General features: G+C 38.4%; 1 protein-coding gene across 1 annotated transcript in view; it reads right to left on the bottom strand.

Moving 5' to 3' along the window:
• The window catches only part of LOC122651911 (ethanolamine-phosphate cytidylyltransferase), a 101,067-nt gene that overhangs the window by 65,347 nt on the left and 14,759 nt on the right, over window positions 1–20,961 (bottom strand). Inside the window, exons 2-3 of the mRNA XM_043845482.1 lie at window positions 920–1,155; window positions 405–583 (exon numbers count right to left, since the gene is read on the bottom strand). Coding sequence (XP_043701417.1) covers window positions 405–583; window positions 920–1,155 — 415 coding nt within the window. The remainder of the gene's footprint in view (window positions 1–404; window positions 584–919; window positions 1,156–20,961) is intronic.

Genomic DNA, 20,961 nt, shown 5'->3' with positions numbered 1-20,961 from the left:
TATCGTCTATCTGTAGATAAATGAAAGATACTTTCTTCACAAAAACTGTTTATTGGAGAAAAATGTAGTGTCCTAGACCACACAAAGCTCTGGTGTGTAATTATATTTGAAAATGTTTCAATTTAACATTCAAATATGTATTAGATATTACTAAACTCAATGCACTCATTTGGATCATGTAATCTTTTCGTCTTTCATTTTTCATATTTTGGCCGGGGAAGGGGGGGGGGGGGAAGGCGAGCATTTTTAGTATTTCAGTTTCAGTTTCCATTTATCAGGAAAAACATCAAAGGGAAAGAAACCAGGGAACAATTTTCTCTTAACTATGGATATCAGCATGATTACCAAAAATTTCTTTTACCTTGACTTCTAGGAATCAGATCACATTGAACATATGTGAGTACCTTTCCATTCGAGAACTGAACAATCCTACGAGAAGTTGGTAAGAAATGAGATATTTGAGTCCCACCAGATCCACCATCTTCAAATTTTTGGCTGTGTCCATGGCTGAATTGCCTTTGCAAGGAAGAATGATTATGGCTGTCATTAACTGACCTTTCTCTCACACAGAGAAGCATACGACCTGTTCACATTGAAGTTTACAAAATTACAACTTAGTACCAAGGAGCAAGACTCACAAACTTCAAATCTGACTCCCATGGTTAAGGCAAGCCTCATCAAATTTGAAGTCTCTAAAAAGTTTGCTGAACTTTCCTTCAGAAATGCCAAATCACGAAAAAGGGGATGATATTAGATGATATCTTTAAGCTTAGCAGCGTATTTGTTATAAATATTTTCTTCAAATAATATTATCAGTCCTAGTACCTCAAAACCAGCATCTTAGAAAACCTCAATCTAATATTCCTCACTAAACCCTGAACAAAAACGATTTTGCAAGCAAGCAAGACAGGATTGATACCAACAATGTCAGTGCTTGACACTCCTTCAGTTCGCTTAATCTGCTTATAGCGACCAGCCTTCTTGGCAAGAGCATAAGCATCGGTACCATCAGGAAGAAGGCAAGGGTCATCTCCATGAATAATGTAATCTATGTTGTACTCGTTAAAAAGCTTGTTCATGAAATCCTCAGTGATGGCGTAAGGTGCATCAGGAATGACATCATCCACCCATTTTACAGCACTTACCATAATCATCCTATGAAGAAAGCCAAGTAAAAAGTAATGAATGAAACTTGTTTTAGAAAATTAGAAAGGTTACATTAAAAAGAACATCTAAAGAAGCACATCCACAATCTCCAGAGCCAGCTTTTGCAAACTGTTTTAACCTACACTATATACTAATTCAAGTCTTATATTGCTTAACAAGTTCCTCTTCTAGGCTTCTAGCAATTAATTGCATAATTCTGAAACAATTTTTTTACCTGCCTGACATTTAACTAACACAATAGAAGAGATGTTTTATATATAAATATTTAATTATATATGCTGCTAAATAAAAAGGGAAATTCTATCCTTCATGAGCAGTCAAAAAAGCCTTTCCCACAAGGTAGCATATCAGCACAAGAGGGTGGGGCCATCCTGACCAGGGTAGATGAGCTACCCATTAGAATAAGCGACGTATCAAATTCCATGGCCCAGTATGTATTGGACTTCTCTGTTCTGCTGGCAAAATGTTTCTCAAGGTTCTTTTCTTTTTCAAACTTTTTGAAAGCTTTATTCCACCACATGGCAACAGGAAATTGGATGAAAGTTACCAGATGAGTCAAGTGTGGAGTGGGAAAGCTAATGAAACCTAACTGCATGACCATGGGTGGCCAGATATAGATGACCATGTAGGATCAGTTCCCGTAACAGCTCACTTGGCTGCCACCACAGGAGTCCACAAATAAAAGCAAATGAAAGTCCCTAATATGGCTAAACTCCATCAATGTCATTGCAAGCTATTTGTCTACATTTAAATAAACATACCACAAATTTGCTAAAATTAAAAAATAATAATAATAGAAGAATGGAAATACATCATTAGTGTTTCATAATTAAGCCAATTATGATGCAGAAGAAACCTACAAAGTCATAAATTTCCATGGGCTGCAGTGTTTTGAACCAAAATCCATATCAAATAGCGTCACATCATCACTATTCTTGATATCACAATTTTTCAGGCCAATTAATTTCACAATGCCTTCATTTTGGTCCCTTGGGAAGCTAATCTAATTAACCATTCAACAAACTGGGTTTTTTTTATGAATAAAAAAGTTCATTACCAAAGGAGAAAGAAAGGGGGGGGGGGGGGGGGAGAACAAACAAGCACAACCAATTACGAGACCCAGGCTTTACACCAGGGAAGGCAAGGGCCTGCTGAAAAGAATGGGAAGAGCCCCAACTAGAACACATTAAGAGGGAAAAAGCCGGACCACAACTAGATAACAAGCTGGATTTAATACATTTTTTTCCTCTTTTCTCTCGCTCATCACTTATCTGCCTGCTCTCTTATACCTGGTGGTGTTATAAGCTAATGCTTCATCTTTCTGAACCTGAACCTGTTAATTCCATGGAATTTTCTTTTCTTCAGTTATTACTTGTTAGGAGTATCTCAACCTGTTCCCAAATTCTAATTGCAACCGTCAACAATAGTTCTCTAATTATAGCCGACAAACTGAACTCTTTTCTCTATAACTGAAAATTAACCCTTCACAACCCTTAAAAGTCTGGCCATACTTCAATCACCTACCCCAATGTAGGATCTGACTAGCTTCTCTTTACTCCTCCTTAGCCGTCTTGTTAATTCCTTATATGCTTTAAGTTACATACCAAGATGCCTATTTCAATCATTACAATTCTGAAACTGTACTTCTCTCCATCCAACAACTATTTAAACTCTTCAACCCGAGCAACTATTTTCAAATTAGGATACCTGACGAACCCTAGTTTCAGTTTATATTCACCATCAAAACCCTAATCCTTCAACTAAACTTTAAGTGCTTAAATCCTCTAATTATTTATGTTCTTTCTAGAAAATATCTCCAACAATTTCCTTACCTATAGAAGCTCATCCACATGTAGGTTCACATATTCTAATTCATCCATCATCGCAAGAATCCCCCAACAGCCCTCCAATAACAACAACCACCAAAGATGGATTCAACAATGGGAAAACAAAAAGAAATACAAGAGAAGGAATAATCAGTGAGGTGAAATGATGCAGTAACGCTCTCTTGGACCGCCATGGACTCGTTTGGAGGCCCAGATCGAGACGAACATGGTACAAATCTGGTTTTGCTCGAGTAGGATATTTAGGCATTAATTTGGGTTAAATTTGTAATCTTTTATTTTATTTTATTCCATTTTATTTTGGGTTAGATACGTAGCAGATTGGATTGAGGTTTAGTTTCCTTGTTTGAGTCAACTTCAGAGCTTCATTCTTGGGTGTCATTTCTTTTTATATATATGCTTGTAACCCAATGACTTAGTCAGTAGAATAATGGAATGCAAATTTGAGCTGGGTTTACTTCCCGGTCGTGAAGTTGCATGACCAGGTTGGTCGAGTGCTTCCTTTTTCTTCTTCCTTCTATTCATGCTTAAATCTCTCTTTTCCATTCCTTCAGGTACAGTTTTCTTCGGTGAACCTCCTTCCTTCACTCTTCTGTTCCTTCCTCTTTCTTTATTCTTCTTCTCGTGTTCCTTTTATTTCCTGTTTCGACTATGTTCTGACGTAACCTGCAGTCCCTTAAGTTGGATCAATCTACCTTGATACAACCCCTTTAAACCTAAGGTTCTGGATTTAGGTTGCCTATCTGATGCAGATTTATCACCAAACTGGGCTTCTTTGCTTAGGAATAAGTCTAGAGTTGGGTTGTATACATGTTGGGCCTTTGATCCCCATGGGTTTTCAATGCGATAGGCCACTTTTATGGCCCTAAAATATGGGTAATAAGGTTGCATACGGGATTAGTTAGTTTATTTCTTTACTTAGTTTATTTTTAAGTTGTTTTGGATTAGTTCAATTGAACCGGTTCTACGTGGTTCAATTTAAGTTGGAGTCGGGATCCTCTTCAATGAGTTGGAGAGCCCAATGGGCCATCCAATGGCTGGGCTGACGTGCAGGCACATATCCAGGTGCATGCCCAGGTAGTCCAGGCGTTGGATGCTCATTGGGCACTCATTGGATACGTACCTCATTAGAGAGGATCCGAATTCATTTAAGTTGCAAGTAAGTGTTTTAGGGGGGCTGGATTTGTATTCTGTAAGTCCAGTCCTGTATTAAGTCTGTCTCCTTTGTTATTTCACCTTCCCAGTCAATTTAAGTTACCTCATTAGTTAAGGATTGGGTTAGGCCTTTCTTTTTCAGTGTAGGAGTCTATTTTTTAATCTTTTATATAAGGTTGCAAGGGCGAGCAAGCATTGGACACGACTTTTGATTAATGAAAAGCTTTTTGCTGCTCTTCTTCTCCATTGAAGATTTTAATCTTGTGTTTGATCATGGCCGAAGGAATCGGTGTTTGATCCGATTGACACCTTACGGTGGGAAGCCCGGGTGGATCGTTTGGTTACTTTATTGCATCCTCTATTGTTGTTCTTCAAGTTTGAAGGTTTTATTTCAGTTTACTGCCATTAACAAGTACAAACCTCCCAAACCTGCAACTTGGATCTCCCTAATGTAGTCCTAGGTAGGAGTAATCTCACTAGGAGCCAGGGTAATGGGGTCACACACAAGGGCTGGCCGATTGGGTTAGGGTTTACTAATTTAGGGCAAAACTAGGGTTAGGGTTGGATATTGAGAAAGGGGTTTATAGGGTATTAACGGGCAGGTCTAGAGGGCTATTATGGTATAAAAAGGTTAGGATTTGGATGAGTTTTGAAATTTTGCAAGTTTGAGCAGAATTGAATTTTAGGTCAAAATTAGGGTTAAGTTAGATTTAGGTTAGGGTTGTCTTATATGGTAAAGATAGGCAGGTGTAGGGAAGTCTAATGGTATAGGTTTTATGATGTTTGAGTGAATGGAAGTAGGTTAGATGAGTTGGACAGCAAGATAAGGTTATTGGAGACAATTCCTAATGAAGGTAGGAGTAGGGGATTCTAGGGTTTAGGGTGGTGGGGGTTTGATGAAACTTGGATCGAGTGTCAATAATGATGCAAGGGATGTATGCTGAAAGTTTGGTTTGAAACTAATGGACAGATTTGAAGTTACGGAGGAATCCTAGTTAGGGTAGGAGTGAGAAGAAGGTTTAAACAAAGTTCAGATTCAACTTACTGGATTTGAAGAGATCTTCAATGGCAGCAGCTTTGAAGATGAACAATGGGGTCTCCCGATCTACAAGATGCAAGGAGATAAGTAGCAGCCCTCCCGATCTTCACGATGCAAGGAGTTGATTGGAGATCCACCAATCCCTTCACCTTGATATTACTCACAAGGCAACCTTGATATTACTCACAAGGCACACTCACGATAGAGCAAAGGCAGCAACAAAGGCAGCAAACATAAAGCTGAGTTTTTATTAATCAAAATTCGTGTTCAGTACTTGGCCCCCTTACAACCTTCTATAAAATACTCAAAATTAGACTTCTATACTAAAAAGGAAAGGCCTAACCCAATCCTTACCCTATTAGGTAACTTAAACTAACTAGGAAACTAAAATACTAAAAGAAATAGACTAAAAACATGGCTGGACTTATAGAGTCCTAATCCAGCCCAACTTACATCACATGACCACTTAAGTTGTCACATGACCACTTAAGTTGTCACATGACCACCTAACCAAGTCACATGATCACTTAAATTGAACCAATTGGATGCAACCAATTTGAACCGATTCAATTAAAAAAGAATAAAAATAAACTAAGTATTGGGCTAATCCCGTATGCAACCTATGTACCCCTAGTTTAGGCTCATTAAAGTGACCTAATACATAGAAAATCCTTGGGAACAAGGCCCAACATGTATATAACCCAACCCTAAGCCTATTTCTAAAGAAATAAGCCAATTTCTATGATGAACCTGCATCAACTCTCCCCAACTTGAAAAAATCCGTCCTCGAATTTTGCAGTGATGGGGGGGAATCAACATCTGATCAGCAACTTTGACCATCCCCAAACAAAATTCCGATGAGCAGGAAAATTGGGGATAAAGTCTTCAATGAGTGGAGCTTGCTCTTCGAAGAACCATGGTTGCATAACAAACTCTATGTGTTCTTTCTTTGAATCAACAGCAACTGTCAATGTCTCGTCCATAGAGCCTTCAGTGTTAGCAACCTTCTCATATAATGCATGAGACACAAGCTCCACCTCTTCAAGAACAGCAACTTGAAGATCATTGTTTTCCTTTGGAATGCTCCCAATCAACTTTTCATCTTCTACTGTTTCAGCTTTGTCTACTTTGTTCACTTCAATGTATACCTCTTCAATAGAATCTTCTACAATTGTCTTTTGGACATCCACATCAATTTCATGGCCGAGCTTCTCAATTATGATCTAAACTACTGGTGCAGCTTGGTCTACTTGAATTTCTTTAGCTATCGATTCTTGAATCTCTTCAACACAAACTGCCTCAGTAGACTCTTCTGTTGGTACATCTGCCATTGGTGAAACTTCAAACGCAGTCGATGCCACTTGCGTTTGAATTGACATGTTCGGCAGTCCCTGTGGCTGTACAGTCGATGTGGTCACCTTTGGTTGTAACCCTTTTAGAGTAAACAAATGGTATAGACGGTGTCGATCAGGTAGGACACACGAGTTATTTTTAGGGTCAATCCAACTTTGTCGCTCATCCAACCAATTACAACCTACTACAATAACGCTCCTTAGAGATGGTACCGGCTTACACCAAGAACCGTCAGAGTATTAGGAACACTCAAATTCAACAAAGACTCGACCTGTAGGCATGATGCAAATCTCTCTTGACTGGGATAACATATCCACCACGGATTGTGAAATAATGTTGTTACGTCGCCTCTCATCAATAATTAATATGGTTGTGCTCCCATTGGGTAAACGAACTCGGGTCTTAAAAACGAATGGAGGTGGGTCTTTGGAGGCTTGGTTGGAGATTCCCTCCGCCATAGCTCTGATACCAATTTAATGTAGTCCTAGGTAGGAGTAATCCCAGTAGGAGCCAGGGTAATGGGGTCACACACAAGGGCTGGCCGATTGGATTAGGGTTTACTAATTTAGGGCAAAACTAGGGTTAGGGTTGGATATTGAGAAAGGGGTTTATAGGGTATTACTGGGCAGGTCTAGAGGGCTATTATGGTATAAAAAGGTTAGGGTTTGGATGAGTTTTGAAATTCTGCAATTTTGGGCAGAATTGAATTTTAGGTCAAAATTAAGGTTAAGTTAGGTTTAGGTTAGGGTTGTCTTATATGGTAATGATAGGCGGGTGTAGGGAAGTCTAATGGTATAGGTTTTATGATGTTTGAGTGAATGGAAGTAGGTTAGAAGAGTTGGACAGCAAGATAAGGTTATTGGAGACAATTCCTAATGGAGGTAGGAGTAGGGGATTCTAAGGTTTAGGGTGGTGGGGGTTTGATGAAACTTGGATTGAGTGTCAATAATGATGTAAGGGATGTATGCTGAAAGTTTGGTTTGAAACTAATGGACAGATTTGAAGTTATGGAGGAATCCTAGTTAGGGTAAGAGTGAGAAGAAGAAGGTTTAAACAAAGTTCAGATTCAAACTTACTAGATTTGAAGAGATCTTCAACGGCAGCAGCTTTGAAGATGAACAATGGGGTCTTCCGATCTACAAGATGCAAAGAGATAAGTAGCAGCCCTCCCGATCTTCACGATGCAAGGAGTCGATTGGAGATCCACCAATCCCTTCACCTTGATATTACTCACAAGGCACACTCAAGATGGAGCAAAGGCAGCAAGCATAAAGCTGAGTTTTTATTAATCAAAATTCGTGTTCAATACTTGGCCCCCTTAAAACCTTATATAAAAGACTCAAAATTAGACTTCTATACTAAAAGGAAAGGCCTAACCCAATCCTTAACCTATTAGGTAACTTAAACTAACTAGGAAACTAAAATACTAAAAGAAATAGACTAAAAACATGGTTGGACTTATAGAGTCCTAATCCAGCCCAACTTACATCACATGAACACTTAACCAAATCACATGATCACTCAAATTGAACCAATTGGATGCAACCAATTTGAACCGGTTCAATTAAAAAAACATAAAAATAAATTAAGTATTGGGCTAATCCCGTATGCAACCTATGTACCCCTAATTTAGGCTCATTAAAGTGGCCTAATATATAGAAAACCCTTGGGAACAAAGGCCCAACATGTATAAAACCCAACACTAGGCCTATTTCTAAAGAAATAAGCCTATTTCTACGATGAACCTGCATCACTCCCCTTCTAGAAGATCATATGCAAGGTGATTTTCCCTAATTTGGGAAGTGATTCAAATTTAACCTAATTCATATGGCCTGATTTGAATATATTCCAATATTCCCCACTACCCTACCCCATTAAAACAAGGTCGAGATCTGGAGAATTTCAAATATCTCGACCTGTCCGAAACGAAACAGTGGTTCGAATAAAAAAAATACAAAAACTCGATCGAAATATCAACCATCTCGCGATATCTCGAGACAAAAGTAAAATCTCACTAGATATCGAGAGTCTTTGCAAAAGTGCTTTATATAAAAGGTAGAAACTCTTTCGACCGAGACTAACAAGCTCTGCTCTATTGTGTTGTTTGCTCCTTTGTTCTTCATCCTTCCACTTCTCTTTGCTGATTTTTGTACCGGACTTCGAATCATCGCCGCATCTACGCCAGAAGCACTTGGAGAACACAACATTCAACCTTCTTAGCATATTTGTGAAGCTTTTCCACCATTTCAGGTAAAACCATTTTCTCCAAAAATGTTTTTTTGAAAGAAGCATAATCAATACTTGTTTGTTTGTGATGTAATTAATATATGTTAGATACCGGAAGCCGATCTACAACCTCACGATGTCGGAATTTTTTTTTTGTATATATATTATTTTTTTATTTTTCTGCTTCAAAATTTTGATTTTTCTACAACAAAAATCTAAAAATAATAGGGGTTATGTACATTGTATGGTGATCAATTAAATATATATTAGACATCATCAGCCAATCTACGGCCTCACAGTGTCGAAAATATTTTTCTGCAAATAATTAATTATTTTAATTTTCAGAAATTATGAAAATTAATTAGAAATTTAAAAAAAAGGAAAAAATAAGGGAAAATATGAGGTTTTTGTTTTAAAATTAATGAAAAATATAAAAGTAAATTCTACATGTTTTTTAATTGCTGCCCATTGCATATCATTTCGGTTTTGTTGTGCTAGGCCAATATTTATTTGAAAAATATTTTAAAATTTTGTTTTTAAATATGAGAAAAATATGAGGGTTAGGGGAAAAATACTAAATAGCTATATACTCGTTTTAGTGCTCTCAAACTAGAAGAATTGATGTGCTTCAGTGACTAATGAATTGTCTTTTATTCATGCAACAGTAAACAAGTCCAATTATGGCGGACCGTGATAGACGTCAGAGCCAGAGGCAGGGGGAGCAGAGACCACCCAGGCGCACTACGGGTGACATTGCATGGTTGCACGGCACTCCAATTAATAGGGATAAAAGAAAAACACTGCAATTACTGTCATCAGAAGTTTTTGGGAGGTGGGGCCACTAGACTCAAACAAAATCTGGCTAGGAATTCTCCTTAAGTGGTCTCATGTCATATGGTCCCTGTTGAGGTATCTAGGGCCATCAGTGAGTACATGAAGGGAGGGAATAAGAGGAAGACTCAGAGGGAGAAGCCAAGGGCAGATCTTGAGGATGCAGTGAGGAGTACAGCGGGAGGATACGATGATGTTGCTTATGATGATGATGATGGTGATAGTGATGATCCTATCTATGTTCCTGATGATATAGAGACTGAGCAAGAAGCTAGGGATTGGAGATGGGCAACAGGGTTGCGTAGAGACACTTATTACGAGGAGTAAGAGAGACAGAGAGTAGGTGGTAGTGGAGGAGCTGGTACCTCTAGAGCAGGTGCTAGTAGTAGTGGAGGAGCAAGTACATCTAGAGCAGGTGGTAGGCAGCTTGGGTTGCCTAATCCCTTAAGGAGATCACAGAGTATGAGGGCAGCTCCGCCTCCACCACCACTAGTTGACCCCGCATTCCAACAAGCACCTGGTGTTTATAGAAATAAAGGCAACAAGCAACCAAAAATCAAGGGAGCATGGAAAAATCTGAAAGGGATGGTGAAGGAATCTATAGCTAAGTGGATGTTATACAACACCATCCCAGCAAACACTACACAAGGCCCCTTTATCAGACTATGATAGATTCCATTGCTGAGGCTGGCCCAAGGTATAAGGGGCCCACCCCACATGAGATCATGAATGTGTATTTGTCCCATCAGAAGAGAGAGCTTCAAGAATATATCAATGAAATGAGGGGGATGTGGGAGAGCTATGGGGTGCCTATAATGTGTGATGGGTGGACTGGTCTTACAAGAAAGTCCACCATCAACTTCTGGTGTATTGTGATGGGAAGACAGTCTTTCTCAAGTTTGTGGATGCATCCAAGGAGAAAAAGGATGCAAAGTATATCTACAAACTGTTGAAGGACGTGGTAGATGATGTAGGAGTGGGGAACGTTGTCCAGATTGTAACGGACAACGGAAGCAACTACAAGAAGGCCAATGAGAAGTTGATGCATAACAGTAAGCATTGGTTGTTTTGGACTCCTTGTGCTACCCATTGTATAGACCTCATGTTGAAAGATATGGGAAAGATCAAATTGGTGCAACATGTTGTGGAAAATCAAGACAAATGACCAACTTTGTCTACAACCATGGGTTTGCATTAAACCTCTTGAGGGAGAAGTGTGGGGGTGACTTAGTGAGGCCGGGCATAACTAGATTCACCACCAACTACATTGCACTCAAGAGTATTAAGACTAAGAAGTCCGGACTTAGATCTATGTTTGCTTCTGAAGACTGATTTGACTAGAATGGGTCCAATACCCAAGGTGGTAGGAAAGCACAAGCTACTATTGCATCAGATGACATTTGGTCAAAGTTGCATAAAGTGGTACAACTTTTGGACCCAATGGTCAATGTTTTGCATATAGTTGATTCTGCTCTCAAGGGACCAACCATGCTACATCTATATGCTGTCATAGACTTGATGAATGAAGGTGTTTACAATGCGAATCCACGAGGTAACAAATACTTTCTCAAAATTATCAAGGAGCGCTGGGAAAATCAACTTATGCATCCACTGCATAAGGCTGATGAGTATATTTTTTTTATGCAATTACATCTTTTAAAGTTAATTTGAAAAATATATTACTAAATATTAAGGCATTGACAATATGTAATGTCAATTTTCAACATACTATTTGAACCCCAAGTACCAATACAATCATAGGCTTAGGTTGAATAGTAGTCTTATTAAAGCAGTAAAGCAAGTAGTTGCCAAGTTGGAGCCGAATAGTAAAGTACAAGCTATATGCAACAATGAGATGAGTCTTATAATTCATTTGGAATTACCTCAGTAAATACAATATAGTAATGAGTCATTACGAATTTTAAATATTTTCCTAATGATTATAGTTGAAGACTTTTAAGGATGCATTGAGGAGTTTTGGAATCGATGTTGCAAAGCAAGGCTAGACACGCGGTGATGCCGGTACTCATTAGTCATTACTCAATTCAATATCTTATTCTTTAAATTATGTATGTATTGAAACTTTTGAAATGAATATAACATGTCTCTTTTGTTGTAATGCAGCTGAATGGTGGGTGTTGTATGGGGGTTCGGCAGAGAATTTAAGAAAAATAGCAATCAAAGTCCTCTCCCATACATGTTCCGCATCTGACTACGAACGGAATTGGAGTACGTTTTCTCTTATCCACTCCAAGCGAAGAAATAGATTGGGTTCCGAACATCTATCTGACTTGGTGTATGTGCATTACAATTTGAGGTTGAAGATGCAACACATACGTATGGGACAAGAGGGTATCAAGGAAAATATCGATCTCGCTAACATTTTCTAGATGGAGTCAGATGATGAAGATCCTATTGTGGATTGGGTGAGGGATAGAGGAGAGCCAGTGTTAGATTGGCCTGGAGGTAGGCCTGACCGCATGATAGCCGAACATATAGAAGCTGATGTGGATGAGTTCATGGCTGAAGAGGGTGAGGTACACACACGGGACGCGTCACCCATACCGTTCCAGCCTACTGGTAGCGATGTTGATGAGGAAGAAGATTGGTACGTGTCCTTCGGTGGCGGTGGTGGGACTCAAACTCAGACTTGTAGAGATGATGGTAGTGGTGAGGCATATGATGGAATTCGAGAGCGATATGCGGTAGAAGAGCAGCAAGAGCCGGTCTGATTCACCGAAGAAACACAGTTTGATCATGCCACACAAGATACAGACCACGATGCATGTGCCCCCATACCGGCCACCTCGACCTACTCGAGACAACGTCGTGGCCAGTCCCGTCCTCCTGGTACTAGTAGGCAGGCTGATCTTATGGACATTGATACCTTATCTGGCTCTGTTGGTGGATTGAGTATTGGCGATAGGGACAGTAGATCGAGTGGGCATTTCTGTGCCCATCTTTTCAGATAGAGAGCAGTCCATCTCCAGCACAATCAGAGTACAATTCATCTCATTCACATCCATATGGCCAAGGGCAGTTGACTTGGGGGGGAGCATATATCTTCTCCATCCATTCCCAGTTTTGAGTACGACTCACACTCACAAGGACGTAGTGGATCGTCTTTTGTGGATGACATCTTCTCCTACCCAACCCACTAGCCATACCCGTACATGCTCCCAGAGGCGCCATATCATAGTGGATCAGTGGGTAGTACTTCTTCACAGTTTGGTGACCCATATCCTAGGATAAGTTACCTTCAGCATGTTGATGATGCAATTTACATGACCACTGTGGATGACTACACTCGTTTCTTCTCCCAGACTATGACGTCGCATTCATTTGTCGTACAATCGAAGAACAAGGCACGTCGGCTCCATCGGACTATGAGTGGGGTCGATCCTGGACGGCGGAGTAATTATTATTAGAATATTTATAAGCATTTGAGTCACTTGATGATTACTTGACTTGTATTGGATTATTGGGAATTTGGGATATTATCATATTGATATAATCTTGTTAAGTTGTTATTGTCTTATTGTACTTAATATTATGACTTAAGTTATGAGTCATTTACTTTATGTTTCCTACTTCCAAGTGAATTTACTTGTTTAAATTGCTTATTAATTATTAAACTATTATGTCCTCTAGTACTGAAAGTCTTAAACAATGTGTACATGTAATTAACTAAGTTATACATTAGGATTCGACCGTATATTGCCAATCAATGGTGCAAATCCAAAATGCCACTTTGGGTGACTATTTTTGCAATTTGAACATTTATATGTATTTATATAACCTAAAATAGGGTTTCCATGAAGTTTCAGGCCTTAACTTAGCCTAAAACCCACCGAAATGACCTACCGAAATCATGCAAAAAAAATGCAATATTTCGATCAGCCCGAAATACCGAAACGAAACGAGTTTTCAAACATTGATTCTGATATCATGCTCAGAATAAGTAGCTGATTTCAGGATATATCAATTCTGAAATTAGTAACCTAATCATATCTCTTAACCATAGTTCCAGTACCCTATTTACCATAATACCCTCACTCCTACCCCAACTAGGATTCCTCCATAACTTCAGATTTAGACATCAGATTGAACTGTAACTTTCAGCACCTCTTCTCTCATATATAATCCACACTCGACCTAAGTTTTAAGCCCATTCAACCACCTGATTTCCTATTATCAAGATTTTCCCTAATCTGAACTATCCTTTGATCAAAAGATTCTGTTTTGGTTCCTGGTGTCAACATTCAAATCCAAGACTACATTACTATCTATAGGCGACTCAAACCCTAGAGCTGCAGCTCCTAAGACCCTTTTGGTTATGAGAGTCAAAAGTGCAACCAAGCTGTTCCCAAGAGCTACCGATAGTTATAATTTCAGTACTAAAATATTCAATTCTCAGCTGCTATTTCGGGTGGGTTTAGTATGAACTGGATTCGAGAGAGTAGTGTGTTGGGAATTGGGATTCATGCTCTGAAATTTCACTTTGATCGGACTCCTGTGGAGAGAGTTCTCTCCTCTCAATCGAGGCAAATCTGGTTTACCATGTGCTGCTGGAATCACAAGAAGAAGAAAGTAATTCTTCTATTTTGTAAGACCTGATTCTTTGTAAATTACACAAAGCCCCTCCTTTCCTAACTTTTATGAATTTTTTTTCCATTCTTATTGAATTCCAGAAAAAGGCCTCCCCCCCCCCCTAGATTTAATAATCATTGAGTCCCTTATTCTGTTATTCAGCCCAGAATGGCTCCAAATCTTCCACATAATTACAGAATTGCCATTAGCTTTTGTTTTTGAGTCATTGATCACTTGGGTGGGCCCATAGCAACCCAGATATCGATCACTGGGTTGCATCAAGAGAACTCCCCTTTGGCACCTAAATCAACCACACCCCTGCTAACCATGGACCCTCAACACTCTCTAACCTTTGGCAGGAATTCATCTCAATTCACTGAAAGTCATATCAGGAAGTTATTAAATTTTTAGCGCCTTCAAGTTGTAAGAACAGCAGTAAAAATCTGGTTAAATCTGGTGCAAGTTGGATAATCTAGCATGTCTCTAGCTATATGTCCAAACCAGACCTGGTCTAAACCCAGGTTGAGGGCAAAGACATACGTCCAGGTGCAAATCAGTTCGATCCAGGTTGTCTGTATCTGACCCAGTTTGTCTGAAGTATCGGATCAAATGGATATTATTCCAACAAAGTATAATTGTTAAGCATACTTAAGAGCAAAACCAGTTCATTCTAACAAACCGGGCCAACTCCAAATTGCACCAACCCAACCTAAGCCAGTTTTCAACATGGACAATATTCTAGCCTATAACCCAGATTCTGGACAATATTTTGTCTAGACCCAGTCATAGCCAGGACAGACAGAATCAGTTAACAGCCAGTCAAATTTTCTCTGAAACACTGATCTCTATATGCACCCTTATTCTCTCACTGAAGCAATTTAAATGTAATTTATTGAGAGCTACGTGAAGGGTCAGACGATCAGTCATTAGAGTTTGAGCCCCCCCCCCCCCAAAAAAAAAAATTTATAATAATAATAACTTAAAAAGTAACATGAGGTATGTGGGATCATGTTCAATTTAGATTCTGGTAGGTAAGAGTTATATACTAAGAATCCTTCAACAGCATATCTTACTTTCACAAGATTTTAAATTTTGGTAGGGTAAGGTTAAACTAACAATCCCTCAAAATATCAAAGCAGAAGTAAAAAACAGCATTGGGGATGAGATCATAAAACAGACACCACGGAATTTTTCCACACATATTCTGGATCAATCTTAAAATACAAATCAGAACCACAGAAAGAGTACTGCAGATTCATGCTTTCCCAGAGCTTTGAAGCTTCCCTTACTGATCTCGGTAAAGAGGAAGGAGATTTAAAGCACTTACTGCTTACTAGGGCTTCCATAATTTAATAGGGATCGAATCAAATCCTAAGTAGCCTTAAATTTTGATGGTAGGAAGAGAAATAAACTTGCTGTTTTAGAGCTATAGAAAATGTAAACAGCAATGGAACTTAGGGTTTAGGGTGAAATTAGAGCTGGGTTTTGATGGCTAATGAAAGGATAAAGGTGTGAGTTGATATATGGCCAGTACAGTGTTTTGGTGAGAGTTTGGGGTGAAGGAGTTGTGAAAAGAAACTGTTACAGAGCCTAAAGAACTAGTTTAACAAAAATAGAAAATAGCAAGTGAAAGAGAAAAGAGAAGAAATAACTCACCTAAGGTTGAAGGAATCCACCATCAAAGAGAATTTTCATCATTCAAAAGTAAAGCATAGTTGTCAAGGCGGCAAAGCGACCCAAGGCGCTGGAGGGGTATCCAAGCGCTTAGGCGACAAGGCGCCCCCAAGTGTTATTTTTTATTTCCCCTTTTTCTAACATTATTTAGTATCCTACAAGCCTACAATACATACCTTATATCATCAAAAATCAACATTAAGCCTTCTCAAGTCATCAAAAATCAAACAACAAAAAAAACAAAAAAAAAAAGTCATCAAAAATCAAAATGAAGCCACATTAAATCATCAAAAATCAACATAGAACTAGAAGACAACAGAACTGAAGAAGCAAGCTAATGGAACTTTGAAACAATCAAACGTACATTTGGTTTATACTAGTCTCACATTTGGTTTATATTGTTCTTAGAAAATATGATCTTATCTATAAGTAATTAAATTGTTCTCGATTTAGAGAAATGTTCTTCTCTAAGAAGTTTGACTAGTTAGATGATTTTATTTTTACATGAGACTTTTAGTATTAGGTAGAGCACAAAACCGGCTTTCCAACAAATCCAAAATTGCTTAAATCTGATTTATATTGAAGAAGTTATGTTCTGGTCAAACCTTATTTGGTATGTGCGAATACTGTCAAAATCGCTCTGAATGAAAATATTTTTTTAAATATCGAAACAAATGAATATTTTACCGCACTTTTGGTTTTTAGCAATGTTTTCCAATATTAAGATTTATAGAATTTTTAGATTTGAGAAAAACTCCAACATTAAAAAGTTGAAAATTTTACCTACCATCGAAAATCCAGTTTTTGTTCCTGAACTAGGGGGTTGACTTTTATCCTTTTGGAATTTGATTTTTTAACTATTTATATTGGATTCAAATAGGGGGGTATTTGCTTATTTATGAATAATATTTTAAGAAAATGAAATACCAAATATAAAACATTTACTTAAATGATATTTGGCATACATAAAGGCCAATACCGGGTTCAATACCAATAAAAACCTGTGCAAGGCATCTTGCAATAAGGCGGAGGTCGCCTAGGCCCCAACAAAACCGCCTAGACGCCTAGGCGACGCCTTGACAACTATGAAGTAAAGCATTGCATACATACTACTTATAGTTCAATAACTAGCTACTTGTCTAAATAAATAATTCGTTAATTATGTCTTAAATAATTTGATACTTATCTATTAAGAAACACATCATTCACCTCAAAATGACAATAAATCCCTCAACTAGAACATTAATTACAAATGTACCCCAAATTACAACTTTGACTGACAATAAATTATAACATTTTAATCCCATAATGAAACCCATATAACCACTTATCTCCTTAGGAAACCCTACTTCAATAGACACCAAAAGCAACTCAAGTGGCGCCATAAATAGAAACATCTAAATGGGGCCTGCAACATTGTTTCACTTCCCATCAAAAAAGGTCCCCAACAAATGTCAATTAAGAGACCAAAAATAATGATGAAACCAGGGAGTAAGAATGTGTCTCATTAAGAATTAGGAAGTTAAGATTTATATGACATCATGACTAATTGATAGATACCTACTCTATTAGAGGAGGGGGAGGGGGAGGGAAGGTGAGGACCAGGAGGCTTGAACCCAAGACCTCTTGGTAGGATGGGGCTTTACTACACCGCACACTACCAACTGTGCTAGCTAATTGTCCTCGACTAATGGAAATTTATTGCCAGTTTGTTGCTTTTGATTGGTAATTTCACATAAAAAATGTAACTCAATAAGAATACGGGAGTTAAAAAAAGTATATGAGGATTGGGCATCCAACGCTAGCATGGTACAAGATCTCGGTGAGATCTCGCTATTTTCTCGGTTTTGGCAGCTCTCGAGACCAGACCAGAGTCGATACCAAAAATATACAATATCTCAGCCGAGATCTCTTGAGTTATCTTGGTTTCAGTTCGACACGGTCGAACCAGACCACTTTAACTTAAATACTAGCTCTCATCGAGATTTCGACTCTCTCAACTCTGTGAAGGGAAAACACCTATTTTGTCCACTTTTTTGACAAATCTCAACTCCAAGTTGGGCTTAAAGCTTGAAGAATCAACATTAAAGCTTCAACATCTCTCTTAGTAGTTGCATAGCATCTCAAGATCATTGTTAGGTAACAATTCATCTCAAAAACAATTTTTTTCATAGAAACATGATCTAACCTTGTTTGTTGACTATGAAATTATTATGTGATATAATGTCCACCGATCTATGGATTGATGGAGGCGAAATTTTTTCTCTGTTTTTAAATTATTTATTTATTTTTCTGTAAAATAAAATGATTTTCTTGAAAAAAAATATATGATTTATACTAATTGTTTGGAACTCAATTAAATATATGTTGGACACCATTGGCCGATCTACGGCCTCACAGTGTCGGGTTTTTTTTTCAGTCAGTAAATTATTTATTTTACTTTCTGAAATTTAAAATATATTATAGAAATTACAGAAAAATCCCAAAAATAGTGAAAAAAATCAGTTTTGAGTTGAAAAGTATTTAAAATTAATGAAAGCATTTTTAATGCATTTTAATATGGAAAGTGAAGATTCTTGTTTCATCCATTAAAATTTTGTATTACTTATGATATGATTATTTATGAAAAAAATTATAGAAAATTATTTTTAATTAAGAAAAAATACAAGAGGTAAAGGGAAAATAGGAAATAGCTATATGATCAATTTAGGACTTTGAAATGATGTTTAATACATCAATAATGCATGCATTTGTTGATGTAACAATGTGCCAAGGTTTAAAACTATTGCACAATGGCTGAAGGTGGAGGTAGAGATATAGAATGGTTGCATGGAGAGCCAATGTCAAATGACAAGAAAAGTCAAGATGTAACTACTGCATAAAAATTCTAAATTCTGCAGGGGCCTACTAAATTGAAGCAGCATTTGGCTAGTGGGTACAAGGATGTGGCCAAGCACACAAGTCCCTTATGCGATGCAACAGAGCATGTCTAAACACTTAAAGGGGGGGAAGATTAGAGAAGGCAGAAAAACAAAGGGCAGATGAAAGTTTCATGAGGCAGTCTTAGACAGACACCCACAGCCACAAGTTGATGAGTATGTACCCCGGCGGGAGGATTTTACACAGACAGAGTGGAGACAATACCAGCGAATCTTCGCTGATAGCCGAATGACAGCTGAGATGGAAAGGGTTAGGGCTACAGAGATGTGCAGAGGAGCAGGTAGCTCTAGTTCTAGACCAGCTGTTTCAGATGCGCGACCGGTAGGGGAGAGGAGGAAGAAGCAAAGACAAGGGGACTTGCCTTTTAGGAGAACCTAGAGTATGAGGGGAGTTGCATACCCATCTCCACCCTCACCCTTCAATCTTGATGATCCCATTGAGATTCTTTCACACGTTTTTTCTTACATACATTATACAGTCAGCAGGACACCAAACAAAGAACTATAAAACAATCATGGGGTGGTTGGAAAGCGAAAGTTGGTGATGCAATATCCAAGTTCTTCTTCTAACATAGCATCCCAACTAATGGTAATCAGGAGACATATTACTAGGCTATGATTGACACAATTAGACTGGCTAGCGCAAGAGTGAAGGGGCTCACTCTATGGGAATTGATGAATGTTTATTTGCCAAAGCAAAAGCAGGAGCTTGATATTTACATCAACTCATTAAAGCCGAAATGAGAGCAGTAAGGAGTTACTATTATGTGTGATGGTTAGACTGGACCCACAAGACAATCCATCATCAACTTCATGATCTATTGTGATGGCAAGACCATCTTCTTAAAGTCAATGGATGCATCCAAAGAGAAAAAGGATGCAATGTACATATGCAAGTTGTTGAAAGAAGGTGTGGAAGAAATAGGGCCAGCAAACGTTGTCCAAGTAGTGACGGACAACGGGAGTAATTTTAAGAATGCGAAGGGGAATTGGTGAGGCCTGACATTACTCGATTTGCCACCAACTTCATTGCATTGCAAAGCTTTCAGGATAAGATAGTTGGCCTGAGATCTATGTTTGCCAGTGAGGAGTGGTTTGGTTGGAGAGAGTCAGGTTTTCCAAGGGTTAGGGCAGCACAGACTACCATCTCTAGTGACCAATTCTGGTTTGATTTGAAGAGGGTCCTTCTTATATTGGATCCAATGGTAAGGGTCCTGAGGATGGTAGACATAGAGAAGAAGCCGACCTAGTCACATGTGTATGCTGCCATGGAACTAATGAAAGAAAGAGTAAGAGCAACAATACCTAGAGGTGGGAAGGGGTATATCAAAATCATTAAGGACCAATGGGAGACGCACTTGTCCCATCCACTACATAAAGCTGGTGAGTTTTATTTTTATACTTTTATATGTTTACTTATTCATAAACACTGACAAATTATTTATGGAATTTTCTGCATACTATCTCAATCCAAGGTATCAGTACAAGTATAACCTTGGGTTGGATGATATACTGGTAGAAGCAGTGGAGTTAGTGATAGCAAAGTTAGTCCCTAATGCTAAGGAGTAGTCAAAATGCAACAATGAGGTAAGAGTTGGTATTTGGTACTTATTAATAGTAATTTACAGTCATATTGTGTACAAATCCAAGGCATGTTTGAAATGAACAAAGACAAAGACCTTTAGGGATGTAATTGTTAGCTTCAGTCATGAAGCTACAGTGAATAGTAGACAAACCGCAGACATTGGTAGGTCCAATGCATTATTTGTCATGATGTCATCTTATCTCCATTTAAATCATGTACCTATAAATAATCCTAATATTCTAAATTTCTAATACAGGCGAATGGTGGATACTTCATGGGAAAGATGCACCTCACTTAAGAATAGTAGCAATCAAGGTGCTCTCTCAAACTTGTTCTGCCTTAGGATGGGAGCGCAATTAGAGTACATTCTCACTCAACCACAACAAGAGGTGGAACCGACTGGGTCACAAACGATTGGAGCAATTGGTGTTTGTGCATTACAACATGAGATTGAAGATGCAACACATACGTCAAGCCATAGAAGGTGATAATGTACCAATCTAACTTGCCAACGTTTTCCAGATCGACTTACATGATGAGGATCCCTCTACCAGTGGG

The sequence above is a fragment of the Telopea speciosissima genome, chromosome 2 (genome assembly GCF_018873765.1).
Source record: "Telopea speciosissima isolate NSW1024214 ecotype Mountain lineage chromosome 2, Tspe_v1, whole genome shotgun sequence".
In the NCBI taxonomy this organism is placed as follows: Eukaryota; Viridiplantae; Streptophyta; class Magnoliopsida; order Proteales; family Proteaceae; genus Telopea; species Telopea speciosissima.
The sequence above is the reverse complement of the archived record's forward strand: the minus strand, read 5'-3'. Positions and strand labels throughout refer to the sequence as shown.